Here is a 23967-nt window from a genome sequence, read left to right on the forward strand (position 1 = left end):
GAGATTACTCCCCCTGGCTCGGACTTAGGTTTATCTGGCTTAGCAGATGTGAAACATGTGTACACACACGTCATATAACAGCCTAAAAGGCAAGGCTCCAAACAGCCTTGCATCACCCCTTTAAGACGAGGGCTCACCTGCAGGTTGGACACCCGTCCCTCGCTCTGCCGCCGGTTGCGGTGGGAGTTGGGGGAGGAGCCTGAGGAGGAGGAGGTGGGCGGGCCCGGCAGCTCGTAAGAGGAGATCTGCCCCCGGTGCCAGTTGGTCCAGAAGATGCGGTTGGTCTTGACGTGCAGGTCCATGGCGTCGATGCGCACGCTGGCGTCGCCCTGGAACGTCTGCTCGTAGCGCCAGTTGGGCACACCGGGGTCCAGGCTGCGGATCTCGTTGTCGTCGGCGATGTACAGGATCTGCCGGCTGCTGTTCATACCTGGGGGGGGGGGGGAACACAGGGGGGCCGTCACGCAGGACCCACTACAGTGGGTTTATGAAGCGGTCTTCCCCCAATGAACTCGTAGTGCTCCACAGAGGAAGAAGTCTTTCAAAAAAAAGTCAACATTTTGTTACTAACCTTCAATGTATGGAGAGAATTACCTTCTCACTAAATCTAAAGACTGAAAAATGCTTAAGGTACCGGGAAAATGGTCTGTATTTGTGTCATCATAAGATTTGCTCTGCAGTGGAATAACATGCGGTACCCACCAGTGAGAAATCTTCGTGAATGAATAGGTGATCAACTATGTGTTAGATCGTTATGGACTGTTGTATATATATTGTATGTTAACTATTCAGTAATTTCTTGTATGTATTTAGATTTTTTTATATTTTAGCTTGTATATATTTGTATCTTGTATACAAATCAGCATACCGTGAATTCAGATCCAGAGTTCTTTAGGAGCGGTTAGGGGGTCAGGGGGTCACCACTACCCTTTCCTGCTAAATATTTAAACTAATTTAAACATCATTGCTGCTCCAGTATCTGGTCTGAAGGGTTTCGTTTCGGGGGGGTTCTTACTGTCAGCCTTGCAGGTGTCGTGGATCTTGGTGAAGTACTTGTGGCAGCTGCACATGTGCGAGCCCTTGGTGTTGTTGCACATGTGGGAGCAGGCACCGAACTGCTGACACTCGTTCTTATCTGAGAACCAGAGAGGGACACAAGTTAGCGCACGATGCTGCCTCAGACAGATATTGTTCTCACACACAGTATATGTGTTTAGCTTGATGCTATCACAAGCTACAGATATTCTCCGGCAATTTGCTTATGCAGCAATAATGTTTTGACCACGCAAGCACAAAGTATCACAGCGAGAAGCTGGGAAGAGGCTCCACGGGGGGTTCTGGTGCCAGGAGCAATGCTCTACACGATCTAAGACGGATTTACTGCACAGTGCCCACAGACCATTGCTAATACATGACCACATTTTACAAACATTACACAACTGCAGTGTATTCCCAATAACTTTTTCTTTCACGACATTTCCTTCTCATCATTTCATGATTCATCCTTGATTAAGCAGGTCCAGAAAAATAAAAACTCAAAACTTTCAAAACTCCTTGTAGGGAGAAGGTTATGTATGTTCTGATTCAAAAGCATGTGTTTCACCGTCATCATTCATCTCATCCATTGTCTTACTGCACCAAGGCACCAAAATATAAGCTAAAACGTAGACGGGACCAGGACATAAATGCAGGAGACGTGGGTGAACCGTTTGGGCTCCAGCCTGGGGTCCCTACCTCCACAGGTGCGATGTCCGGTCTTCTGGAAGCCAGGCTTGCAGGAGCAGAAGGAGTCTGTGCCGTTGGTGACGCAGTGGGCCTCGTCGCCGTCCCCGCACTGGGTCCTGTTGCTCCTGCAGTCATTCACCTTGGTGTCTGCACAGAGAGACAGAGTGAGTCAGAGTGAGAATACTGTGTATTTACATTGTATCTTAAATGTACCCGTTTATCGGAGATACTGCATTTTTTATCATATCCCACATTTTACTTTTTATATATTCGTATTTAATAATATATCTTCGATGTATATATATTTTGTATTTAACATTTTACATTTTTTCCACTTTATTGTTCACCCGCTTTGGGTGAAATGTTTGTTTCTCAGGCCAATCAGGCCTTTTTTTTATTGAATCGAATTGTGAGTCACACGACATGCGTGGATGTCAGCAGCAACACGCCAACACCAGGTAACAGAATCAAAGGACTGGAGCTGAGCTAGCCTGAAGCTAACACTGGGTCACAGAAACAGAGAAACTGAGCTAGGCTAACCTGAGGCTAACACCAGGTAAAAGAAACAGAGAAACTGAGCTAGGCTAACCTGATGCTAACAACAGGTAAAAGAAACAGAGAAACTGAGCGAGGCTAACCTGATGCTAACACCAGGTCACAGAAACAGAGAAACTGAGCTAGGCTTACCTGTCTTGCATTTGATCTCGTCCGAGCCGTAGTCCTCGCAATCGTTGAAGTAGTTGCAGATCAGTGTGGAGCTGATGCATTTCCCGTTGGCGCACAGGAATTGGTCTTTGTCACAGCTGGGCACCGCTGGAATCACGTCTGTCAACACGCACACGCACACACACACACACAAATAAATAAAGAGCACCAGTAGAGCATGGCATTAACACCGCCAAGGGTAGAAGTTGCACTCCCATTCTCAATGAATATGGGGAATCTGTTGGCATTGGCAAATGCTAAGGAGTATGCAATATGTAGATTGCAGTCAGAGTCTATGAATGTCAAAACACTTGACTAGATCGCTAGCATCAGCAATAGGTCTGACTAGCCTTATGGGAGACTCCGGTGATGGGCGATGTGTGCACGGGCAGTGTTCACAGATAGGTAGGGTCGGTAGATAGCCATAGATACCCCATTCTTATATATTGTTTCGATCATTGATTACTGTCGGGATGCAGAGAGAATTTCAACAAATACGGATAATGCCTCTCAAATAAACATCAACCCTAGTATTTGCATTGTCTATCAAACAGCAAATGTACAAAGTGCAGTCTCCAGCTCACCGCAGTGTAGCTCGTCCGAGTTGTCCCCGCAGTGGTTCACCGTGTCGCACCTCTTGGACAGCTGAAGGCACACCCGGTCGTTCTGACAGCGGAAGACCCGGGTGGGGGGGCACTGGAACCGCCCTAGGAGAGGAGACGAGGAGGTGAACGGAGGAAGCATAGAGGACGCTGACTCTAGGAGGCATAGAGGACGCTTACTGAGGGAGGCCTAAAGGATTTAGTGAGGGAAGCATAGAGGAGGCTGTCTGAGGTTAAGGCCCAATCCCATTTCTACCCCTTACCCCTTCAAAAAAAAGGGGGAGAGGTAAGGGGAAGGGGTAAGGGGTAAGGGGTAGAAATGGGATTGGGCCTAAGTAGTAACGGCAGTAGCAACAGCAGCAGTAAGAACGGTGGTAACAGCAGTGGTTGTTCTTACTGCACTCGTCTGGGTTCTCGTCAGAGTTGTCTCCACAGTCGTCCTCCCCGTCACACTTCCAGGCCTGCGGTTTGCACAGCGTGTTGTTACACTGGAACTCATCCAGGGGGCAGTGTCTCCCAGCTAGACGACACGGGGACACCAGGGCACCACTTCAATCACAGGCTCTTTGTTCCGGCCGGCTGCGTTACCCAATAACAACTCAATAGGGAAAACATCTAGCTTTTGAACGTGAAAATGTGTATTTTTAGAATTAAACTTAACTACTGTAAATGGAATGTCACGGAATAATAGCCTAACCCTACCAAAAAAACTGATAAACATTCACAAAACCACATAATTTCAGACAGACAGACAGACAGACAGACAGACAGACACTCACCAGCAGAGCCACACTTCTCCTCGTCGCTGCCGTCCATGCAGTCGGCGTCGGCGTCGCAGCGCCAGCGGATGGGGATGCAGTGGGCGTTCTTACACTGGAACTGGTCCTGGTCACACTTCAGGACACATTCATGCTTGGGGGGGGAAAGGGACACAGGCAGTTGTCAGTATAACGTTATAATAACCAAGGGAAACTAAGGGTTGGCGTCGACGGCGGTTCGGCGCTCACCTCATCAGACCCGTCAGCACAGTCGTGGTCTCCATCGCACTTCCAGCGCCCGGCGATACAGCGGCCGTTTTTGCAGGCGAACTCGCTCTCGGAGCACTGGCGCGGTACTGAGGGTCAGACACGAACAAACGGACCAGAGGAGGGGGTTTGAGACCGGACCGTCTCCACAACAGGGGTTTCCATCAAACGTAACGTACATCAGTTCACACCACACAGGGCGGGAAAGGAGTTCGATTTAGGTGGTCTAATGAGAGTGAAATGGAGCTTCAGGTAGTTCATTATTCATTATTATTAACATTGTTTACTACTAAGTAAATCCATGCATCTTTCTATTGAATTGGATTTTTTAAATGCAATATTAGCCTTTGTTGTACACTCAAATGTGGTGCCATCTAGTGGTTACGGAGAACACCACAGTCGTTTTGTTTCAAATGTTTCTTCCCAGATCCGTTTCACCTCCTAGTAGGGGTAACATGGGGGCTGTCATGGGTTTGGCCAACAGAGACGGGACACAGACACAGCACAACACTAGGGTCAGGACGACAGACACGGGGCAGGCTAGGTAGCACGCACACGTACGAATGGTGGAGAGACCTACCTCTGGGTCACACCGACAGGACAGTATGAAATGAAACAAACATCAGATGAGTGGAGACGCACAAGAGGTCACCAGAGGTGATGTTCATGTAATGTTAATGGAAATACGCTCAGTGAGAACAGACAGGCACGTGACCATGAGATTTACGTGGAACACGGTAGAGCTGCGTTAGTGATGACTGCGGTGCGGTCTTGTGTAAGATGTACACCGGTGGAGCAGTGTGTACACCCCTTGCCGGGCGAGGCCGAGAGTGAGATGAGCGGCGTCCTACCGCACTCGTCCTCATCAGAGTTGTCTCCACAGTCGTTGTCGTAGTCGCACTGCCAGCGTCCGGGCACGCAGCGGTTGTTCTTGCAGCGGAACTGATATGGCTCGCACGTCCGCTCGGCTACGCGGGAGAACGCGCGCAAAGAAGAAAGGCCATGAATAATTGTGTTGTCACGCGAGTTTCTGTGTTGTTGTCTTCGTTACGGATGTGTCGTTGTGTCGTGTTGTGTGTTCCTGGACTAAGAGGTCCTCACCACACTCTTCCTTGGGCTCGTCCGACGAGTCGCCGCAGTCGTCCTCGCCGTCGCACTTCCAGCGCGCCGGGATGCAGCGGCCAGAGTCCTTGCAGCGGAACTCGTCCACGCCGCACGTCATCTGGGCTGCAGGGGGAACACTCGCGTTATTCATTTACACAAGGGATCTCCGAGGCATGAACAGACCGTGACCACGGAGAAGGACTCGCTGGAGGCATGCAAAGCAGGAAATGCAGTCATGTAAAACTTGAAACCTTTTACACAACAAAATGCAATGGAATAAAAAGGTTAAGTCATGCTAGCCGTTGGCTAGCCGTTGACCTTTCAGTCAGTGAACTGTGTGAACCATGTGATTCATTTATATTTAGGGGATTTTGCTGATTTTGCTGTTTTTCATCCAAATCTACTACACTCATCCATTCACACCTTCACGGCGGAGTCATCCACGCAGGGCGACAGCCTGCCTGTCAGAGGCAGCCAGGGCGAGGCGTCTTTATCAGGGACACCTCAACACTAGGAGGAGGAGGAGCTAGGAGGAGCCTGGGATCGAACCGGCAACCTTCCGGTTACCAGTCAACCCACTCTGTGACTGGCAGCAGTAGCTCTGCCTCCTGAGCTACTGCTGCCCCGACAACGATCTTCGGTTGTGAGATGATAGTGACGACGATGAAGGAGGAGACGGAGGCCTTACTGCAGTTGGCGGGTTCGTCGGAGCCGTCGACGCAGTCGTTGTCGCGGTCGCAGACCCAGACCCGCGGGATGCAGCGCTTGGTGATGGCACACTGGAACTGGGCGGGGGCGCAGGTCACCTCGGCTAGGTAGACAGATGGATCCTTTATTAATCCCCCAGAGGGGACGTTCCTTTGTTACCACAGCCAAACAGCAGTGGAAAACACAGGATAAGATACAATACAATAAAAACACAAAAAAGAAAATGCTAAAATATGTGAGCACTGGGGATTACTGGATGACGTGACGAGGGGAAGCATCTTAAAATGTATTCTCCTGATTATTTACATTGGTTAACTATTTATTCTCATGCTTAATAACATTAATAAATGATTTATTATCATATCACTGATCATTTAATTATTTGTTTTCATTCTTATTTAGGTCATTTGAATGAGGTCAATTCATGCCTATTTACGTTATCAAATTATGTATTATCAGGAGAACAGCTTGAGCCAAGAAGGTCTGGCTCTGGAATGATATTTCAAGCTTATTTAAGCTTTAAGCACAGAGTTCTACTACTAAGGCGCTCTACTTTCACTTAGCAAGACAACATTTTGTAAAGGAAGTTACTTCTTTGCACATCCTTTGTTCCTCAGCCATCATAAACAGTTGTGTACTAGTGAGGAAACAGCAGAACAACGGACAGAGTGCCACAGACGGAGGCAGTGTGTACTCACGACAGTCCTTCTCGTCCTCCCCCTCGCCACAGTTGTCTTGGCCGTTGCAGCGGAAGATACCCGGGATGCAGCGGCTGGGGTGGGAACACTTGAACTGACTGGGCAGACACACATGGATGTCTGCAGCACACACGCATGCATAAGGACACACGCACACACACACACACACACACACACACGCACACACGCACACACACACAATTATTACATGGTGTGGAATAATCAAACAGAATTAATAGGCTCGTTTTTAATGTGATCACCCCTTTATTGTTCACTGAAAGACCCTTGGAACAAGTTTTGCTCTCTCTGTGAGCACCAGTCCCATGGGGACTCTGTAGTTCACTCGGACACAATCTGACCTTCCCTTGTGTAGCTCTAGCTCTCTGTCCCACTGTGCCTCCTATCATAAACCACACATTCCTGTCTTTAGAGAACAACCCCGCCCATCAGACTCCTCTATTACAACACTTTGTGTCCCCTTTTCATGATTCTAAGCTATATTATATATTTTGGTGCTGGGCCTTGTTCTCCACATGAGATCAATGGTTCAGGTCAGGTTTATGGAACCTTGCAGTCAGATGCTATTGTTGTCTCTTATCAACGCACACAAATTACCATAATTACCATAATATGACGTCAACATTGCAAAGTAATACAAGCGGCACATTGAGAATGATAATCAAGAGCCAATGAAAGACATTGAAAGGTACCGCAGTTAGCTTCGTCAGAGTTGTCCTGGCAGTCGTTGTCTCCGTCACAGATGTAGGCAGGGTTGGTGCAGATGCTCGTCCCGCACTGGAACTGACCCGGCCTGCACTTAAACTCAGCTGTAGAGAGGAACAGGTGACACTTAATAAGGTCCTGATATAGAACATGGTTAATGTGACTGAAGGACGGACAGACAGACAGACAGACAGACAGACAGACAGACAGACAGACAGACAGACAGACAGACACTCACAGCAGTCTGAAGGTTCGTCTGAGCGGTCTCCACAGTCGTCCTCCGTGTCACATTTCCACCAGAAGGGGATGCACTTGTCATTCTTGCAGACAAACTGAGGACAGAAAGAAAGGGGAGATAAACCAGATCTATGGAGGGAGAGGTTAAACTGATCTATGGAGGGAGAGGAGAACATGATCAATGGAGGGAGAGATGAACCAGATCTATGGAGGGAGAGGTGAACCAGATCAATGGAGAGATTAACCAGATCTATGGAGGGAGAGGTGAACCAGATCAATCGAGAGATGAACCTGATGTACCGAGGGTGAGGTGTACCAGATCAATGGAGAGATGAACCTGATGTATGGAGGGAGAGGTTAAACTGATCTATGGAGGGAGAGATGAACCAGGTCTATGGAGGGAGAGGTGAACCAGATCTATGGAGGGAGAGATGAACCAGATCTATGGAGGGAGAGGTGAACCAGATCTATGGAGGGAGAGGTGAACCAGATCTATGGAGGGAGAGATGAACCAGATCTATGGAGAGGTGAACCAGATCTATGGAGAGGTGAACCAGATATATGGGTACAGTGTTTCCCCCAGTAAATGTCTTAGTCAAGGTGGTCAAGGAGCGGGGGGGGGGGGGGGGGGGGGGGGGGGGGGGGGGGGGGTCTCCCTGGTTAAATTCAATTAAAAAAGCTTGATGTCACGACCATTGTTGTGAACACCGATGCATTATTGATCTTTATATTTACACCTGATGGAAGTATGTTTTCTTTCCCTACGAGAGTTTTCTACTTTGTTAATGCATAATAATTTAAAAAAAATAAAAAAAATAAATAAAAAAATTGATATTTTTTTTATTTATTTTATATACATTGGTAGTCAAGGCGGGGCCCTATTGTTGATAAGGCGGCCGCCTTAACAACACAGTGCTGGGGGAAACACTGGGGTATATGAACCAGATAACTATAGGGAGATTTGGACCAGATCTATTGGGGGAGAGATGAACCAGACCTATCGAGAGATTAACCAGATCTGTGGCGGCAGTGATAAACCTACCTAAGAGGGTATTCCACAGTGAGTACAGAGTTATTCTGTGGTCATCCCGTCTTACCTGGCTTGCCGTACAGTTGGACATGCAGGTGTGCCGGTCCTTGGCCAGGTAGAAGTTGGTGGGGCAGGCACACTTGTATCCTTCTCCAGGGGAGAGCAAGCAGAGGTTGCTGCAGCCCCCGTTGTCTGTCTGGCAAGGGTGATCGAGCACTGCGCACACGAGGGATGGGAGAGAGGGAAAGACGTCAACCCTCTTGGTTCAATAGTTTAGCATTGGAGCACAGCGATTTTTTTAACATAAAAGAAAGTCAAGAGTAACTACCGATGATCTTAGCTAGGGAAACTGAAAATGCAATTTTAAATGGAATCATAGGAAAAGGAAAATTCTATTATTCTATGATGGACATGTTATGTTAGGATTTAGAACACCATCATTACAGCAAAAAGGCAATATTAGGACAGTCTACCAGATGATTTTTTGGGCATTTTTATGTTTTATTATAGAATGAGATAGACGGAAGGTATGGGAGAGAGAGGGGAGGACATGCCGCAAATGACCACGGCCGGGTTCGAACCCGGGTCGCTGCGGTACGGACAGAGCCTTAACGGTGCGAGCCGGTGGCATGTGACGCTGCGCCCTCACCTTCTGGCTGGCGGTAGGGGTGGTAGATGTGCACGTCCATGGGCCGATGCAGGATGCTGATCAGGGTGGTCTTGTTGGTGCCCAGCGTCTTGTGGGCTCTGTTGATGGACTTGGTCTCCCAGTCGGTCCAGTAGATGTACTCCTCAAACAGAGTCATGGCGAAAATGTGCGGGATGTCCTGGGTCAGAACTGCAGAGGCACGGACACAACCACACACTCTATTAGTTACTCATCCGTTTGGGGCGGCGTATGGCTCGGGAGGAAGAGCCGCATGGTATCCGTGGAGTGGTCGAGGTGTCCCCGAGCGAGACACCTCACCCTGACGTTTCCCGACCAGCTGGCCGTCACCGCGTGTGGGTCGACAACCGCCGTCGGTGTGTGAATGTGTGCATGAAAGATGGAATGTTACCGTCACCACTACTCTGTCCCCTCAACCCTGTCAATATGCCACACTGAAAGATGCGTTAAACCCTGAACGGCCCAAACGATTTCTCATTTGAAGCAGGTCAGATTGATTGATGTCTCATCAGCCTGATCAGGTGATGTTGTAGCGAAGCCTTTTGAACCCCTATTCCAACTACTGCGGCCCGGCTGTATATACGTGGTGGTGGAACTCATGTACGCTTAACGCACGCTTCACAAGGCTTAGCACTGCAATCAGGGGCTTCCCCCACTGTGTTCACTCCTGATGTTTGCTCTCTGGGCGTGTGCGCGCTGTCACGGAAGCACGCCATACGGCCGGCCGTATGTTGTAAAACACCGCAGGGCCGTCTAAAATATAGATCAAACATGGTTACGCATGTCGCAGGCAAACACACAGACACACGTACAGCGACGGCGCTCGTGTCAACATCAGCCGCGGGACCGCTTATCGCTATGATGGGGTGATCTGTCTGACCTTCGACCCCCCAGTTGAACTCTGATGGATGGGCAGACCCACTGGGGGGGAAGGGGGAGGAGCCTCATGCACTGCAGCGAGGCTCAAGTCAGAAGAGCTCACGGAGATCCCAGACCATAGTGCAGTGTGTTTTAGCACAATATACAGAGTCACCGGTCTAGACGTCACCATGGCTCCTTGGAAAAGACTGCGAATCGAGTTATTTAAATGAACAGGACGTAACGACGGCAATCGATTTGACATTCAGTCAAATGCATCTAAACACCACACATTGTGCCAGAGCATGCAAGCTCTTTCGAATGCATTGCACATGCACTACAACGGCGTCCCTGATCCCACACTATCCTCCGTCAGCCTTCTTATTGTGTGTGAGCTTGGTTCCAGACTCCCTAATGCTCGCACAGCGAAAGACATTGCCCCGCCTGCCATGTAAGCTCCCTAGCAGCTAAGAGCGCCCTCTTAACACACACACTGGGGGAACACTAATGTGTGTGTGTGTGTGTGTGGGGGGGGGGAGCACTCATGTGCTTAGCGAGTGTTTAGCGCATGCGGGGAATCTCAATAGGGAACCCCTCGCTCTGTCCTGCATTCCTCTGCTACGTGACAATATCCACCATTGTAGTGGTTGTGCAAGGCGGCCCCATTCAGACGTCACACACACACACACACACACACACACACACACACACACACACACACACACACACACACACACACACACACACACACACACACACACACACACACACACACACACACACACGTCATCATGAATGATTCATGATACCTGCTGAAATGTCAGGCACAACATCTTGTCCAGCAACGCCATGTAAAGCCGTTCCCCCGCTCCGGATACTCCCAGGGCACTCACCCGTGTGTCTGTTGGTTCCATCCAGACTGGCGAACTCGATGTAGTCCTCGCGGGCGTCGGCCCAGTAGATACGGTCGTTGACGAAGTCCAGCGTGAGGCCGTTGGGCCAGGTGATCTTGTCGTCCACGATCACGCTCCGGTTGCTCCCGTCCATCCCGATCCGCCCGATGTGAGGGATGTCCCCCCAGTCGGACCAGTACAGGTAGCTGATAGACACATAACGTATGAGAGCGGACTCAACCGAGTGTCCAGTGGGTCAACCACATAACATAACTTAGAATCCGATTCAGTCATTTAGCACGTGTTCTTTCCTCATTTTATTTAGTCATTAAAAATAACGTCGAGGCGCGCCGTCTTGCCACTAGAGGGGCTGCGGACGTCGGGGCTCCGACCCCATAACCTTCAGCTGGGAGTCAACACAAGCCAGACCGCCGGGGGGGGGGGTCCCCCTCACTCACCCGTAGCGCACGTCCACGGCCACGGCGCGCGGCTCCCGCAGCCCGCTGTTCACCAGCACCGTGCGGTACGCCCCGTTCAGCTTGGACACCTCGATGGTGTCGCGCCCCTTGTCGCACCAGTACAGGTTCCCGCCCACCCAGTCCACTGCCAGGCCGTCCGGGTTGCTGAGGGACGTCCGGTGCAGAACCTGCGAATCGTTGTAGAGGCGGAGTGAGCTCACGTCCAATCAGAGAGCGCCTGATGAATGATCTCCTTGATTCTTATTCGTCTATAATATGGCCGGCGTATTGAATAGGAAGAAGACATCGCAGTGTGAACTAGATCTGACTGTGTAATTCATAATAAGACGATCAACGTTGGAACATGTTGATTGCCATGAGTCGATTCTATGAAGTAGCATGACGTCAAAACATTATTTATATCTATAATATATCAATAAACTATTATGATTATCAAAAAAGCTATCCGACACCAGGCTTAATAACCAACCATTGTATCATTTGCTTTCTCTTTATATCTGAAACGGTTTATATGGGACACATCGAATCAAACCCGCATTCTGTTTCCCCGCCCAGATCCAAGATGGCCACTAGGTGGATAAGGCCCCAGCATTGATTTCCCGTCCCCAGTCCCTGGGGTCTCACTGACCTCCACGTTGCTGCCGTTCATGCGCATGCGGCGGATCATGCTGCCCTGCGTGGTGACGTCGGTCCAGTAGATCATCTGCTCGGCGTAGTGGAAGTCCAGCGCCACCGCGTTGTTCAGGCCCTGGAGGAGGCGAGGACAGGAGAGGCGGCCCGGGTTAACCACTCCGCTGGTCACATGTGGGACGTGGTGGTTCTACCGTCTAACTGCCACGCTTACCTGTTTGATGAGGGTGTAATTGGAGCCGTCCAGATTCAATTTTCGTAAGTAATACCGGTTGGCGAAGATTAGGTAGGGCTCCTTCTCTGTATACGGGGGGGGAAAAGATATCAAACATTTGAGCTGGTGGCACTCAGTGCTGCATCGATCAGCAGAAAACAGCTGAAGCCCCATCCAGGGGTCCTTCGAGCTGGAGGTCTGAGGTCTGGGCGTACCGGAGGTGGACTTGCAGATGGTGGGGTCGATGGGGCTGAGCTCAAAGCCGTCCACGCAGAGGCAGTGGAAGCTTCCGTGCGTGTTGATGCAGCGCTGAGTGCACGGGTAGCTGGTGGTGCACTCGTCCACGTCCACGCACGTCTTGCCGTCGCGCTTCAGCTGGAAGCCCGCCTCACACCGGCACTGGAGGGGGGCACAGGGAACAGAGGGGGTGTCAACACACAGCAGTCTTCCTTTTTCATCAGCAGAAATCCACATAAACTTTTTTCATGCAGTCACCAAATAGCAGCGTAGTAGCCTAAGGAGACGGCCGGACATTTTGTTTGTCCTTATCAAACTGGAGGATTCTGGAAACATCTCCCTGAGTTTACCCAAACCCGAGCTAACCATAACACTGCTCTTGGGGGTTCACAGGGAGTTCAGGCTGTTCTAAACCACCGGGCCTCCTGCTTTCATGCAAGAGAACCAAAACAGGTTTTTAAACGGCGTTGTATAACCACAAGTCCGGTTCCAGAAACATCTTGCCAAAGAAGTAACAAGCCCCGCCTCCTTCCTCGCCATTACCGTTCCTGCCTTTGCACGTCAAGATACATAATCCATCATCCTTTTGGCCAATAAGGCTTATTAGAGGCAATTACTTTTACGTAGCCTTCGTTATTCTACTCAAATCACATTAAGTTGAGGGTTGCATTACAAATATCTCGGGTTGTTCCCAGCCTCTCATCTGTTGAAGCTCTGGAAGTTAAGCAACCCCGGGGAAGAAACGGCCCGAGGCCAGGGCAGCCGAGCCCACCCCAGGCAAACCACCCAACCAGCGGGGTACCTTGAAGCCGATCTTGAGGTCGTCGCAGAGCTGGGTGCAGCCGCTCAGCTTGCTGTTCAGGCACTCGTTGATGAAGCAGTTGAGCTCGTCGGAGCCGTCGCCGCAGTCGTCGTTGCGGTCGCACAGCAGGGTCTCGTTCAGGCACTTGCCGTTGCGGCACATGAACGCCGACTCGTTGCACTTCCTCTCTGCAAGGGAAGAGGGAGAAAGGCGCGTGGTGTTCAGCTCCTCGGAGAACACTGTGTACGCAACATTCACTACAAGAGTAAAGATTTCTTTTTTCATTTTTACAAGGTTGAGCGCCCCCCCTAACCTTGTTCATTCTTTTAATGTGAGCCTTATGAAGACCATGTGCCCCCATGCCTGTTGATGGACAATCTCGTTTGTGTTCTTCCCCCTCCTGTCCCTCCCACGCGTGCAACCTGTGAGTCTTCTTTCCTGTCTTCAGGCGTAAGACGAGGTGTATATCGACCGAGGCTCTCTACCTGAGTCTGTGCAGTGGGAGTTCTTGGGGGCCTCATCCGAGCGGTCCTGACAGTCAAACTCCCCGTCACACTCCCAGCTCTTCTGGTTCAGACAGCGGCCGTTGGCACAGCGGAACTCCTCCGGGCCACAGGTGGGGTAGTCTGTGAGAAAGAGAGGCATGATCCTCATGTTGTTGCGTCTGTCAACCATAAAATATGTTGCCCCTTATACATAAGAACCAAAAGTGACAACCCTTATTAAATGTCTTTCACCCTCTCCTTTGTTTATCGTTGTACACTCAATGACCTCCTCTACCCGTCCCTCCCTCTCTCTCTTTCTCTCTCCCTCTCTCTCTCTCACCCATCACGGTCCACTTACCACACTCTGGTGATTCATCGGAGCCATCGGAGCAGTCTATGTCGTGATCGCACACAAAGTGCTTGGGGATGCACTGCCGGTTCTGGCACATGAACTCGTTCTCGTCACAAGTGTTGTTGCTTGTGTACACTAGAAGGGGGGAGTCTGTGATTAAAACGGATGGAAGACTGGACACCAAACCACAAGAGCTTGCGGCTCAGGGTGTTCCAACCCTTTTTAAAAGGAGGACCAATGAACAACATCAACACTAGGGCTTTGGACTCACGGCATCCAGCCTTGACGCTCTCGTCGGCCCCATCAGGACAGTCCTTGTCTCCGTCACACTTCCAGCGCTGGGGGACACACATGTGGGAGCCCGGGCACTGGAAGGCCTCAGGGCTGCAGGTCTTGGATTCTGGGGAGGAACGAGAAGAGTAATCATGCCATCCGGACAGATGACGTACATTGGGAGAAGCCTTCCGTACTGGGGCCCTCCATGCTGACAATGTTTGCAATCACTGTACTGCAAGAGAATTTGGATGAAAGCGTCAGCCAAATGACGTGTGTATTATTACATTAATTTCTGAACAGCGAGTCTTTGTCTGAGGAGCCAGAATTGTGTTTATGCAAGAGCTCTGAGGAAATTGGTTTTAAACAAGGGATTCCAAGGCAGTGATGTATTCATTATGTGTTTTAGAATTTCAACAGAGAGAACATTGTGGAACATATTAAATATTTTTGATCTACAGAGAATTTATTTTTATTTCTCTGTATAACATTTCCTTTTGGCTTTAAAGAATATTAAATAGATCAAATAAGAAAAAGAGAAAATTATAAAATCCTCATTAAAATATGACCTCTAAGGCAGTTACTTAACGGGATTGGATTCAAAGCATTATGGGAAAACATTTGACACAATACCCTTACACTAAACCTGCCTTCAAAGGTAAGATTGTTCACCAATCATCACTTTGGTTCAGACTATGAAGTCAAAGCTTCATGGCTCTGATCTATGCCGTGCTCGAGACATGATCCCTCCTTATTCATCCATCAAACTCGTGTGACGTGCCACGAGAGCAGCGGTGTCCGCAGTGGTCATCGGGCGCAACTCACTACACTTGAGGTCCTCATCGGAGCCGTCACCGCAGTCGTCCGCCCCGTCGCACACCCACCGGCTGGAGATGCAGCGGTGGTTGGAGCACTCAAACTGGCTGAACGTGCAGAACTTGTCTAGAGAGGGAGAGAGAGAGGGAGAGGGAGAGGGAGAGAGAGGGAGAGGGAGAGGGAGAGAGAGAGAGAGAGAGGTAGAGGGAGGTAGAGGGAGAGGGAGAGAGAGAGAGAGTCAATAGGGCCCATGAGGGAATGACGTCAACATGATTCTTAATAAGTGGTTCCAGTCCTTGGACTTGCAAAATGCGGAGATGCAGGAAATTAATGATTTGCATCACAATTGGTGCTGGAACAAGAATTGAGTGATAAACATGGACATTGAGTTGGCATGAGTTAAGATAATTTAAGAAATGTGAGAACTGAAAACATACACAACTTTTGCTACTAACTGCATCGGAAGTGCTTAGATGGGGTTTATTTGATCCATTAAAGCTCATTATTAACCAACTTTTATCTAGTTAAACAGATCCACCAAATGTATAATACCTTGCATGCTGTGCCTTGAGATGACCCTTACCCTTACATTTTATAGACAACAATGGAAAAAAGAAGAACAAAGGTGAGTAGTCTGGAGGACTGACCACAGTGCGTCTCGTCGGCCCCGTTCTCACAGTCGTTCTCTTTGTCACACGTCCAGCTCATGGGGATGCAGCGGCCGCTGGGGCAGGCAAAGAAGTTCACCGGACACTTCAGCTTCCTCTTGTCTGAGGATTAGAGACACAAACACCCCGCTGCTAATGAGGACGCGGTGTCGCCGAGCAGGCTGGCTGTTGTTTGTGAGGTTAGTACTTGGTCGCGTAGCCTCTTATCCTAGCTGTCTTTGTTGTGTGTGGAAAATGGGTTAACCTAACAATTGGAAGTGCTTGGCAGTTGGTTCTATGAACATCCTTACTGTACCGACAGCAAGTATTGTTGTTTTTTTCCTTCTTCTGACAAATGTTCTCAATGTTTGTCGCTTTCGATAAAAGCGTCTGGGGAGGGAAAGGGGGGGGGGGGGGGGGGGGGGGGGGGTGATGTGTGGGAGGAGCGGCCGAATCCTTTCCCGTCTTCAGAAGACATCGGAGCCCTGCTCTTCAGATATCATCACTGACTCGTGTTGCTTTAGCTCTAGTGATGTATTTAGATCAAACTGTGTTGAAATGCACCACCTCCGTTAATAATAAACACAACATTTGATAAAAAAAGAACATGTTTCAGTACTGATTCCTAAAGCTCGATTTTTAGAAATGGATTCTCTTCTTTGTAGGGGTTCAGTATCTGGTAGGGGTTCAGTACCTGGTAGGGGTTCAGTACCTGCTACAGGGTGCAGTACCCGCTACAGGGTGCAGTACCCGCTACAGGGTTCAGTACCCGCTACAGGGTTCAGTACCTGGTAGGGGTTCAGTACCTGCTACAGGGTTCAGTACCCGCTGCAGGGTTCAGTACCCGCTACAGGGTTCAGTACCTGGTAGGGGTTCAGTACCTGGTGCAGGGTTCAGTACCCGCTACAGGGTTCAGTACCTGGTAGGGGTTCAGTACCCGGTACAGGGTTCAGTACCCGCTACAGGGTCCAGTACCCGCTACAGGGTCCAGTACCCGCTACAGGGTCCAGTACCCGCTACAGGGTTCAGTACCCGGTACAGGGTTCAGTACCTGGTAGGGGTTCAGTACCCGGTACAGGGTTCAGTACCCGCTACAGGGTTCAGTACCCGCTACAGGGTTCAGTACCCGCTACAGGGTTCAGTACCCGGTACAAGGTTCAGTACCAGGTAGGGGTTCAGTACCCGGTACAGGGTTCAATACCCGCTACAGGGTTCAGTACCCGCCACAGGGTTCAGTACCCGGTACAGGGTTCAGTACCCGCCACAGGGTTCAGTACCCGCTACAGGGTTCAGTACCCGCTACAGGGTTCAGTACCCGCTACAGGGTTCAGTACCTGGGCAGTTCCTTTCGTCTGAGTAGTCTCCACAGTCGTTGATGCCGTCACACACCCAGGAGGGCAGGTAGCACAGCGTGGTCCTCTCACAGCTCTGGAACGACGCGCCCTTCACCCCCAGACGGAAGAAGCGGGCGCAGTCGGTGGCTTCTGGAGATGAGAACACCAAACCAGATCAGTGTACACCAAGACAGAGGCTGGGGGGTTCCACACCCAGCTGAAGGGCCCTGGGTTCCATCCCAGTCCAGGGAGAGGGGGCGCTACAGAGAGAGAGTGAACAAGAGGTAGAGAGGAGAGAGAGCCATCACTCACGGCAGTTCATCTCGTCGCTGGCGTCCTCACAGTTGACCACTTGGTCGCAGCGGCTGTAGTTGGAGATGCAGCTTCCGTCCTTACACTGGAACTCGCCCAGCTTGCACAGAGTCACTGGAGAGACAACACGTTTGGTACGTTCAGAGGTTGGCGCACATTAATCCATCCTTCTAAGAGATCGAACGCATGAGGTGAACTCTTTCTCACTGTTGCAGGGCAGTTCATCCGAGTGGTCGCCGCAGTCGTCGGTGCCGTCGCACCAGAACTGGTGGCCGATGCAGCGGCCGTTGATGCAGCGCCGGTAGCCCTTCTTACACAGCCGATTGGCTGTGGAGGACGATGATGTCATAGTATGGTTAGCATGATGATTGGTTATACATTCAAATGATTTTATAATAATATTGTGGAACACTTTATGGAAAGTTTCCATTGAACCTCTCTGAGCAGGTCCTTCAGACCAGAGCCTCACCGCAGTAGGACTGCTTCTCGTCAGACTTGTCCTTGCAGTGGGCCATGCCGTCGCAGGTCAGACTGTAGTTTATACAGTCCCCGTTGCCACACTCAAAGTCCTCCACGCTACCACAGGAAATGTTCAGAGCTGGTTGGAGCAAAGGTGGACAAATAAAGTTTAATTACTCATTTAAAATGAATACTTCATATACAGTTTGAAGATCAGATCTCCTCAAACATATTTTTACTTCCCCCCCCCCCACCCCACACCCTACTCTGATTTAAACAACAGACAATTCCCCCTCCTCAATCCACCCCATTTCCCCTTCTCTGCTCCCTCGCTCTAACCTGAACACATGTTGTCCTCAAGGAGTCGACGGTCTCCACGGCAGCTGCAGTTGACCCGTCCGTCTGAAGTGGGCAGACAGAGGTCCTGGCAACCTCCGTTGTTTGTTCGGCACGGAGAGAACTCACCTGTCAGAGTGGAAGAGTCATTACCCTCCGTTGACATCAGCATCGATCGACACAGCTACTGATCACCGTGGCTCGTTGATTATTGATCCACTAGTGAATGGATAGGTGAACCCCACTCACAGCTGTTGGTGTCGTTGGCCACGGCGATGATGCCCATGGGCTGCTGGGGGATGTCGGCGCGCAGCACCTTCATGTCTCCGCCCGTGTACTTGTCGGCGCGCAGCACAGCCCGCCTCACCCAGTCCGTCCAGAAGATGTAGTCTCCGTACACGGCCAGGCCGAACGGGTGCACCGGCTCGTTCTTCAGCAGCATCTAGAGGACAAGGACGGACACGCACACAGGCTGTTAAACACACACACTCTCAAACACAGACTGTTATACACACACACACACACACACACACAGACTATTACACACTGATTATTACACACACAGACTGTTACACACCATCACACATACACAAACACACGGTTAAACACAGACTGTTATGAACGCACACAGACTATTACACACACAGACTATTACACACCCTCACACATACACAAACACACAGACTGTTACACACACAGACGGTTAAACACAGACTGTTATGAACACACAGACTATTACACACTGATTATTACACACACACACACACACACACACACACACACACACACACACACACACACACACACACACACACACACACACACACACACACACACACACACACACACACACACACACACACACACACACACACACACACTATTACACGTTCAGAGGATTACACACACACAGATTACTATGGACATACTATTATGGAGGTAGTTAAATTATTAAGCTCATTCGGCGTAGGGGACAGAGGACTCACGTAGCGGTTGCTGCCGTCGTACTCGCAGCGTTCGATCTTGTCCAGCGTGGCGTCAGAGAAGTAGAGCTTCTCGGCGCGGTGGTCCACGGCCAGGCCGTTGGGGGTCTTGATGTCACTGCCGATGATCACCAGCACGTTGGCCCCGTTCAGGGAGGCCCTCATGATGCTGGGGGCCTGCTCGTTCCAGTTGGTCCAGAACATGATGCTGATGGGAGGGAAATCATGCAGGAAGATTGGTTTTCCCCAGATGACAGGGGGGAACTAAGAAAAAACATTCTCCCCAACAATATGTTTTGGGGTTTGAAATACCGCAGATCTACTGGGCTTGTGTCTACAAGCCAAGAAGTTCTTTGGATGAAATGTCGGGAAAATCTGAAGATGTCGATTCTCCCCTTGATTCTTTTAGTTAATATAATTTGTGTGGAAATTGTAAATAACCAAACTTGAAGAAAATACTTTTGATTTGAAATTTGACATTCCTTTGACTTCATTGCTACACACTACATTTCCCCCCGAGGTCTCCTTTTCAAACAGGGCGACACCCCCCCCCCCCCCCCCCCCCCAGCTGTTTAGACAGGAACACATCACTTCTCCCACCACGGTGAGAATGAACAGAGCACTCACTCCTGGCATTCGTCCAGCACGAAGGCGCGGGGGTGGTCGTCCCCGGACATGGTGACCACCGTGTTGCGGTTGTAGGCCACCGAGCGGCTCTGGTCCACGGTGTGGCGGCTGATGGTGGAGGTGGTGTAGCTGGTCCAGTACAGCGTGTCCCAGCCCCGGTGGTACGCCAGGCCCTCCACCGACCCCACGTCTGGGGGGGGGAGAGGGAGGAGAGAGCCAGGGGTTAGCGTCGGTATCCAATGTTGCGTCAATGACTTCGGTTCTCATTGAATAGATTTATTTTGATTTTTTTCGGCGAGCTGCAACAAGATAAAACATTATTTGACTATTTCTTCTGGCAGTTTTTTATTTCCAAATATTTCCCCACTGCGTCCCAAAAAATACAGAACATTTAACAAGGTTATCAAATGAAGAGCATTTAAATAACCGTACAAAAAAAAAATGGAAAATCTTAAAATGGTAATTGGAGACTATCCTTGACATCATTTGCCACGCTCCTTAATGATGGAGGACTTTTCTTGGTGCAGCTCGGTCAAGGGCAAAGACTACTCCAGTATAAGGGGTTTGCAGTGAGAGTCTGGAGGAGGGAACACAGAGAGCTTGCAGTCCTGGATCCACTTTAAATCAATCATCCAGTCTTTAGTGGCGGCCTGCCTCTAGTCCTCAACACGCCTTATTATAAATCATTTTTGAAGTCTTCCTTTCAGAAATGAAGCTCTCTCCGGGGGGAATGGTTAATTTAGGAGGTGCGGGCAGGTTAAAAAAAAAAGAAGGAAAGTGAGACCATAACCACCGCAAAATAAATTTCTTTACAGCTATATTCACCCACTTATCCACATATTACCTGCCTACTTTCTCTTACAATCAATTCAGTACCCTTTCATCTGTTGAAGCTCTATTTCGAGCAGTGACTGCACTACAATATACACAGAGTTACGTGAAGGCTACTTGGCACTAAGCGTCACCGTGTCTTCAAAAAGGTTTCCAACCTTTTTTCCCCCCGTCATCCGAGAAACCATATTTAAACGCCGTTGCTCGACAATAAAAGCCTGGACTGTTTGTTCATGTCAAACAGTTCATGAATGTGAGGATAACTGGGCTTTTGGACGGATGAGGAGGCATTTAATAAACATCGTTGTAGCTAAAACACTACGTCAGAGGAATATAAACACACATCTTAAATAATCTACGATTGGCTTAAGAGAATCGTGGAGAGCCAAAGGATTCCATTCCCACTCATCTACACGGACCAAAACAGAATGGCCATAGTGGGTTTGAGTCGCAGCTCATCAGAGGTGAAGTAAGAGAATAATCTCGTCCGTGCCTCCATCCCCTCTCTCTTTACCCGGACCAGACAAGCCACTGTGCAAACAGTACGGTACGCCTGCTACATAGTACATAGTACAACAGACAAAGCTCCCAGCTCCCTGTCGCCTGCTGACAACTCGCAACCTTTACCCTGAATCACATGCATTTGGATTTTTCTGATATTTTCCAAAGTCCTTTTTAATTGGAGCTTGAAGACCGTTTGAGATTTACTAGAGGATTTTCGCCATCGCCGATGGTATCGAGAGGCTGCAAGCTTCTGGAGAGCTTGTGAGAAACACGACAAGGAGTACGCTAACCAATACGAGCACTCAAGCACTGGAGTAGAGCAGAATGCTTTTCGTGTGGAATAGCGGCCAATAACCCTTGGGATTCATTCGTTCTCTGTTGCCTGGTTTCCAGAAATCAATAGCACCGTGACAAGAGTTACCGCTGCGTTTGTGCAGTTTAAACACCGGTTTGCTCATCTTTGGAGCACATCTAAAAAAAACAAACCTCATGGAAGGTCATCTTTTCATTTCCTCAGTGAGTACAACTGGATTTCTTCATATCAACTGATGGGAAAAGGTTGAGAATAACTTCAGATCAACTTTTCTTCAAGGGTATGAACTAACTAGGAAATAACCAGGATGTATACATATATATATATGTCTCATCTATATGTCCCAGGCTATATACCCCAGCTTAGTGGTCGTATCTTGATTGCCTGAATAGCTGCTGATACTGCTGACATCTCTTTGGGGTGACAGCGTGCTCATGACGGCTCTGGTCTGAGCTTCCACAGAGGTCACTCTCAGGGCATTCGTCTGAAATGACTGAAGGACCTTCCATGGCCGACTCCGAGCTTCAGCTGGTCAACGGCAGTGGGATAGGTGCAGCGAGGGGGGAAGGCAGCATCGTCCAGGTGGTCGTGCCCACTCTGGACACCCTCATCCTGGCCACCGGCCTGCTGGGCCACTCCCTGGTCATCACCATCCTGGCGGGCCGGCGGAGGAAGAACAGCCAGGCCCCCCACAGCACGGACACCCTGCTGTTGGCCCTGAGCGCCGCGGACGTCCTGCTGCTGCTCTGCCTGCCCTTCCACACCTCCGCCATCGCGCTGGGCCGCTGGCCCTTCGGCGGCTTCCTGTGCAAGGCCATCAGCTTCCTGGGCGTGGCCTGCTCGGCCGCGTCCGTCTTCACGCTGGCGGCGTTGGCCGTGACGCGCTACCTCACCGTGGTGCACCCCAACTGGGCCTTCCGCTCCCAGATGCGCCAGCGCATCACGCTGGTCGTGGCGCTGCTCTGGGCGCCGGCGCTCGCCCTCGCCGCGCCCCAGTTCGCCTTCCGCGCCGTCAGGTCCTCCAGCTCCGTGTACTGCTTCGCCTTCCTGTCGGACGTCAGCCAGCTGGTCTACAGCTCCGCCCTCTTCCTGTGCGCCTTCGCGCTCCCGCTGGGCGTCATCGTGCTGATGTACGCCAAGATCTACAGCTTCCTGCGCGGCGCCGGGCAGCTGGGGGCGCCGCGGCTGGAGCGCTACCAGAAGCAGGTGACCCTCACCTCGGCCCTGCTGGTGGTGGTGTTCACGCTGCTCTGGCTGCCCTCCTACGCCCTCATGTTCTCCTTCATCGGGGGCACCGTGGGGGGCACCGAGGGCTTCCGCTACGTGGCCCTCCTGGCCCGGCTGCTGGCGTCGTCGGCGGCGCTGGTCAACCCCGTCCTCTACGTCTTTATGTCCCAGAAGTTCCGGCGGGACCTGGCGGAGCTCGGGGGGAGGCGCTGGGAAGACTGCCGCCGCTTTCTGATGGGCTGCCCGTACGCGCGGGGCAACAGGGACACGGTGCAGCCCTTTGTGCTGGACACCACGTCGGACGGAGCACAGAACTGACGGACTTCACTGGACCCCCGACTGCCCCAAGCTCCTCCCCCAAGCTCCTCCCCCAAGCTCCTCCCCCAGCAATGTCCTTTTATTGCAGGAGGTGATGTTGTATTTTCTGATATTGTGTAATTTAGGCTGAATTGCTTTGTGTTAATAAACAATGTTAAATAAAACAACACAATAACATGAATTAGGATCACGACGTCTAGGCAACATTAACCACATCAAACATTCAATGTATTAAACATTGAAGGCTTGAAAATAGTTCCGGGCTTTTAAATGTGAATTCACCTTAATGGGATTCAGGCACCTGCCCTTGAATCATTAATGGGAGTGGGATTAAAACAACACTTGACTGGGATAAGAGCTATGGGCCAAGGGTGCACGTGTGTGGTCTTGTCCCTCTACTTGACCCAGAGCCCTCAGCCAGCTGGGTTCCCATATCCAAAAGAGATGTTCACGGGGGTCTCTTTATGCAGACCACATGATGAGCAGGCCAAGGTTATGCAACAGACACAAAAGAACCCTTTTCTTGTCTTTAGATAAGGACAACATGTGATGAGAGGCGATTCCTAGCCATAACCCCAAGTGGCAACACTGACACACAGAGTGTCACTTTGAAACAATCATCCGAGGAAGAATTTGATTTGTGTTTCACAACAAGTCACCGCTGTAAGCAACATTAGCCATTCTGTGTCTTTGGGGAGATACACTATAGTGCCATTTGGAGCCTCAAAGAACACAATGTAGTGTAGTGGGGTGCGGTTTAGCCCCACGGTAACGGGATGAGTGGTGTTGGTATGTTTAACACGTCTATACTAA

General features: G+C 50.3%; 2 protein-coding genes across 2 annotated transcripts in view; one reads left to right on the top strand and one right to left on the bottom strand.

The window, feature by feature from the left end:
• Positions 1–23967, bottom strand: part of LOC115543056 (low-density lipoprotein receptor-related protein 1) — a 94610-nt gene that overhangs the window by 8972 nt on the left and 61671 nt on the right. Inside the window, exons 42-76 of the mRNA XM_030355608.1 lie at positions 19962–20151; positions 19338–19542; positions 18601–18793; positions 18355–18480; positions 18026–18154; positions 17764–17883; positions 17557–17670; positions 17245–17394; positions 15911–16033; positions 15273–15389; positions 14446–14574; positions 14181–14309; positions 13823–13963; positions 13338–13525; positions 12514–12697; positions 12299–12384; positions 12083–12202; positions 11434–11621; positions 10976–11181; positions 9207–9395; positions 8625–8773; positions 7529–7622; positions 7278–7394; positions 6568–6687; positions 5850–5972; positions 5159–5284; positions 4909–5025; positions 4040–4146; positions 3812–3944; positions 3430–3552; positions 3015–3137; positions 2413–2550; positions 1735–1872; positions 1016–1135; positions 138–430 (exon numbers count right to left, since the gene is read on the bottom strand). Of these exons, the coding sequence (XP_030211468.1) occupies positions 138–430; positions 1016–1135; positions 1735–1872; positions 2413–2550; positions 3015–3137; positions 3430–3552; positions 3812–3944; positions 4040–4146; positions 4909–5025; positions 5159–5284; positions 5850–5972; positions 6568–6687; positions 7278–7394; positions 7529–7622; positions 8625–8773; positions 9207–9395; positions 10976–11181; positions 11434–11621; positions 12083–12202; positions 12299–12384; positions 12514–12697; positions 13338–13525; positions 13823–13963; positions 14181–14309; positions 14446–14574; positions 15273–15389; positions 15911–16033; positions 17245–17394; positions 17557–17670; positions 17764–17883; positions 18026–18154; positions 18355–18480; positions 18601–18793; positions 19338–19542; positions 19962–20151 (5048 nt within the window). The remainder of the gene's footprint in view (positions 1–137; positions 431–1015; positions 1136–1734; positions 1873–2412; positions 2551–3014; positions 3138–3429; positions 3553–3811; positions 3945–4039; positions 4147–4908; positions 5026–5158; positions 5285–5849; positions 5973–6567; positions 6688–7277; positions 7395–7528; positions 7623–8624; positions 8774–9206; positions 9396–10975; positions 11182–11433; positions 11622–12082; positions 12203–12298; positions 12385–12513; positions 12698–13337; positions 13526–13822; positions 13964–14180; positions 14310–14445; positions 14575–15272; positions 15390–15910; positions 16034–17244; positions 17395–17556; positions 17671–17763; positions 17884–18025; positions 18155–18354; positions 18481–18600; positions 18794–19337; positions 19543–19961; positions 20152–23967) is intronic.
• On the top strand, positions 21147–23350 carry LOC115543108 (galanin receptor type 1). Its single transcript, XM_030355662.1, has one exon. It carries the CDS (start codon positions 22099–22101, stop codon positions 23152–23154), a length of 1056 nt encoding a protein of 351 aa, XP_030211522.1. The 5' UTR covers positions 21147–22098; the 3' UTR covers positions 23155–23350.

Source organism: Gadus morhua, chromosome 1, assembly GCF_902167405.1.
Source record: "Gadus morhua chromosome 1, gadMor3.0, whole genome shotgun sequence".
Taxonomy (NCBI): Eukaryota; Metazoa; Chordata; class Actinopteri; order Gadiformes; family Gadidae; genus Gadus; species Gadus morhua.

Excerpts from the sequence above, each read along its gene's own strand:
- LOC115543108 (XM_030355662.1), top strand. The coding sequence starts at position 22,099 with ATGACTGAAGGACCTTCCATGGCCGACTCCGAGCTTCAGCTGGTCAAC.